The following is a 5,073-nucleotide window of genomic DNA, read 5'->3' on the forward strand; positions in this document are numbered from 1 at the left end:
AAGAATGAGATAGTAGGAGAAGATGAACAAACTGAAAAAGAAAAGAAGAAATAGAGAATGGATTACAATTACTAAGATTAATTCTACGATTAGATAATAAAATTGGCACAAAAGTGGTAGTGATGAGGTATTTTTACACAGGATATATTACTATTTATGGTATGCATAAGCTGAAAGAAGAAAAAGATGAACGGTACGAAAGAAAAGGCATATAAATTTCTTATTATATGAAAGTTTTATTTTAAGTACATGAAAGAAAAGCAAAAAAAGAGGGTTTAAAAAGAAACCCATAACAGGAAACAGAAAAAGGCTCAACAAAAAGGCTTGCGTTCCAAAGCAACACATGGAAGAAAAAGGTGTCAACACATTCCCTCAAGTTGGAATGCGGATATTTAATTTGAAGGCAATTGCTCCCTGCACCCGATCAATTGTGACTGACACCCGACACACTTTTAAAAATCCTAAAATGCCCTTGTCTTCTTCATTTATGAAAACATTGAATGGTGAGGAAGAGGAAGTTCATGAATGTGTGAAGCTTTGCTTTGAGCTGCAAAAGAGAAGGTTGTGCTTCGTTCATTGTTGCTAAGTTGAGTGTAAGCTTCGTTTGCCAAGTTAATGAGGTAAGTAATCCATTTTCGTTCGTTTTTGGTTTTTTTCTCGAGCTCAGCTGGTCCCGAATATCGGAATCCAGAATTCTTTTTTTTTTTTGCCTACGGATATTAATATCCGGAAGTCAAATTTTTCAATACGGATATTAATATCTGGAACTGCTCGTTGCTTCCGGACGCTGATATCCGTAGTTCATAATTGCCTTACGAATGAAAATATCCAGAACTAGTATTTGCAATCCAGATATATATATCCAGAAGTTAACTGTTGATATTTTTTTGGTTATGAATTAATTTATCCGGAAGTGAAGTGTTCATTTTTTTCAACAGCCGAATGGATACAACAGAGTCATACATGGGAGTTTTCGGGGAGATTGATGTGTGGGATGGATTAGATGATGTTGATATGGAGCAGTCAACAAGTTATAACGCATTAGATAATGAACACAGGGCACATGAATGTAGTGAGGCATTTTCTACAAATGAGGTATGGTCAATGTTGGGTTGTGAATGTTTTTTTTATGAATTATTTTTAAATTTGACATATGTTATTGTAGGTATTTCGTGATCGAGATGAGCTGTTAGAATGGGCGAGAAGTGTTGGCTATAGTTATGGGGTTTGTCATTGTTATATTAAGGTTAGATACATGGACGGGCCAACGAGGAAGGATGACCTATGTATTGTTAGGTTGTGAGAGAGGAGGTAAATACAGACGGTATAAAAAAGAAGTAGATGTTAGTCGAACTGGAAGTAGGAAATGTGAGTGTCCTTTCAGATTGCGAGGCAAACCAGTCAAAGGTGGTCAAGGGTGGATGGTTGAATTAATTTGTGGTTCTCACAATCATGACTTGGCAGAGACAATGGTGGGTCATCCGTATGCTGGAAGGTTAAGTATAGAGGAAAATGTTATGGTTGAGGATATGAGTAAAACTGCGGTGAAGCCAAGAAATATTTTACTAACCATGAAAGAGAGAAATGAAAAGAATGTGATAATGATTAAGCAGGTTTATAATGCAATCACTGTTCACTGAAGATCACAACGAGGTCACAGAACAGAAATGCAGCAACTGATGTTGTTACTGGAACGAGACACGTATTTGCATTGGTGTAGGTGTGATGAGGTCTCGAATATTGTGCAAGATATATTTTGGACACACCCAGATTCAGTAAAATTGGTGAACTCATTTAATATTGTCATATTAATGGATAGTACGTACAAGACGAACAAGTATAGGATGCCGTTACTTGAGGTTGTTGGGATTACGTCTACAGATTTGACTTTCTTCGTTGCATTTTGTTTACTAGCAGCAGAAAAGGAAAATAATTTTTTTGGGCCCTTGACAGACCTAAAGGGTTGTTTTTGAGAGTTGATTCATGCCCTAGGGTGGTGGTATGTGATAGAGATGTTGCCTTAATGAATGCAATTAGAATGGTGTTTCCTGAATCTTATAATTTGCTCTGTCGGTTCCACATTGATAAAAATGTGAGAGCAAAATGTAAAATGTTGGTGCATCCAAGAGAGGCATGGGATCAAGTAATGGAAGTGTGGGGATCTGTTGTGGATTGTGATATTGTTGAGGCCTTTGAAGATCGTGTCAATGCTCTTCGAGTTGTCTGTTCTCCATGGCCTATATTTGTTGATTATGTGATGGATACATGGTTACGTCCACATAAAGAAAAATTTGTCAAGGCATGGATAGATAAGGTGATGCACTTAGGAAACACAACAAGTAACAGAGTTGAGGCGGCACACTGGAGCCTAAAGAGAGTTCTTCAGAATTCGATGGGGGATTTATGTTTCTGCTGGGATTCTATCAATAAGATGATTATTTTACAACATAATGCAATCAAAGCTTCATTCCAAAATAGTTTGCATGTGGTTGGACATCGGTTTAAGGTTACAGCTTACAAAAAATTGTTAGGTTTTGTGTCTAAATATGCTTTGAACTTTATTTCGGAAGAGCTTGATAAGGTTAAATCAGTGGGGTTTGATAAAAGTAGGTGTGGATGTAGTCTTACATGTACTCATGGTCTTCCTTGTGCGTGTCAATTGGCTTCATTTGGTGTTGGTAGCATACCACTTAAATCAGTACATGTGATGTGGACTCGTTTAAGCTTTGAAGACATTGCAACTGAACAATCTTCATATGAGTTGTCAATTGATAAAGAGTTTGAGGTCATCGCGAAGCGGTTTAAAGAGTTGGATGTTGCAGGTAAGGTTAACATCAAAAGTAAATTGCAGGATATTGCCTTTCTAGAGAAGACATCTATTTACGCACCAGATCATAAGGTAAAAACAAAAGGTGCTGTAAAGATGTCTCGTCTTACCAAATTCATGAGATCAACTAAGCAAATCCCTTCTTATTTTGAACATGTGGATTTCTTACACTCACAACATGATAGTTGTGCGAGCAAAAAATCTAATGAAGAAAGCTTACCAGAAATTGTACCAGCAAAATGTATTCCTTTCCTTGATCAGTTCCCTGTAGGGTATCATCCATATATTGTTGATGTTGTTGATGTTAAGGCTGATGGCCATTGTGGCTACCGTGCTGTTGCTGCCCAATTGGGAATGGGAGAGGAGTCATGGGTTGTTGTTCGAATGAACTTGTTAAAAGAACTAAGTGAATGGAGACAAGAATATGTTCAACTCTTTGGTGGTGATGATAGATATGAATACTTGAAGAAGTCACTTCTAGTGGAACACATGTCTATGGTACCAACCACTAACACCATTTCATTTTTACATTGCATTTCTTTATTTAACTTTGTTTCTCAATTGTACTTGCAGGCATGAACAGATAAGTGGATGACAATTCCATACATGGGATATGTTATTGCAAATCGGTATAATGTCATTCTTGTTTATTTGTCCATGTTACAATCATTGAGTATTTTTCCTTTAAGAACCCAAGCACCAAGTAACTTCCGTCAACACCGAATCATTGCAATTGGACATGTCCACGGAAATCATTTTGTGCAGGTATAAACTAAACCAATCAAGATTGATGTGGTAAATCAAGATTTGTGTACCTTATATTTATTACCTTTATAGGTCAAACTCAAAGATGGTTGTCCAATTCCACCTACGGATATATTGTGGGCATCACATCGTTATCCGATAGCCCAAACTTGGTCAACATACTACACTAGCCGGATATAAGTTTATACCCAACTAATGTCCATTAGACGATATTTGTAATTATAACATTTGTAATAGCATAATTTAGATTTATGGATGTTTAGTACATTTGCAGTTGTCCTACACACAATGTTGAATTCAAGGAAGTTTGTGAATACGGATAAAAATATCCAGAACTGCTCGTTGCTTACGGATAAAAATATCCAGAAGCCACAGTTGTGCCTACGGATAAAAATATCCGGAAGCCACAGTTATGCCTACGGATAAAAATATCCAGAAGCCACATTTGTGCCTATGGATAAAAATATTCGGAACCCACATTTTTGCATACGGATAAAAAAATCCGGAAGTGTGTAAATTGTCTACGGATAAAAATATGCGTAAGCCAGTGATTTGTGTACTAAAATAGAAGTAACGTGAAGCAAGTACCGATAAGGATCATATTGAAACATAAAGATAAGGTTCAGATACATTGTCATGGATAAAAATATTACATAAAAAGAAATCCTAATCAATCATTCCTACGTGCATGTCTCCTGACATAAACAACTCTTTCATCAGTCGCTCCTCGTGCTAACATAATGGCTGCTTGTATGCCTTCCCAAACAGGGTTGCCCTCCACGACATCGTCATGATCGAGTAATGGCTGCAATGTCTCTGTAATTCTACGACAAATACCCTACAAGCATGAATGACATACTATTAGTAAAAAATAATACAAATTAATACGTTAACAAGGTTAGAAAGCATACCAGAGCAAGATGTGACTCCTCAGGATGACTTGGCACTGCTTCGTGATCACGTGCATATGAGGGTATCGGTACAGAACAGTCATCCTCATCCGTATTAATCACATATAAATGTGATACAGCCCTAAACCAAGCCATGTACTCTTGAATGCAAGCGTCAGGATGAGGTGCTATGGCATAGTCATTTATGACATAATCATTGAAATGTAACCATCGACGGTCAATTTCATTTGTATCTGGATGACCATGTCCAAGTACAGATGGGTTGCGAGGGATGATCTGTGTATAGCCATACTGACGCAAAACACGTTCTGGCATGTGCAACTGTGTCCAATTTCCAAGCCTCAAATAACCACAGAATAAGGAAATCCACTCGAATGGACGTTCTTCCCTATGCTCGTTGTATGGACAAAACCGAATGGAAGCTGGTGTCAATGTATCCAACTGTGATTGAACAACAATTGAAGTACCTTTTCCAGCATCATACAACCTACACCGAGGTTGGTCTTCAGAATACAATGCTTGCATACGTCTCATCCCTATAGACGGGAAGTGCTCATAAATCCACCCCTG

General features: G+C 37.6%; 1 protein-coding gene across 1 annotated transcript; it reads left to right on the forward strand.

The window, feature by feature from the left end:
- Positions 1–942: 942 nt before the first annotated feature.
- Positions 943–3,406, forward strand: LOC150025756 (uncharacterized). Its single transcript, XM_090304377.1, has 5 exons — positions 943–1,095; positions 1,166–1,246; positions 1,643–1,716; positions 1,993–3,325; positions 3,401–3,406. Exons 1-5 carry the CDS (start codon positions 943–945, stop codon positions 3,404–3,406), a joined length of 1,647 nt encoding a protein of 548 aa, XP_090160503.1.
- The last annotated feature ends 1,667 nt before the right edge of the window (positions 3,407–5,073 follow it).

The sequence above is a fragment of the Phaseolus vulgaris genome, chromosome 7, assembly GCF_051622355.1.
Source record: "Phaseolus vulgaris cultivar YP4 chromosome 7, ASM5162235v1, whole genome shotgun sequence".
Lineage (NCBI taxonomy): Eukaryota > Viridiplantae > Streptophyta > Magnoliopsida > Fabales > Fabaceae > Phaseolus > Phaseolus vulgaris.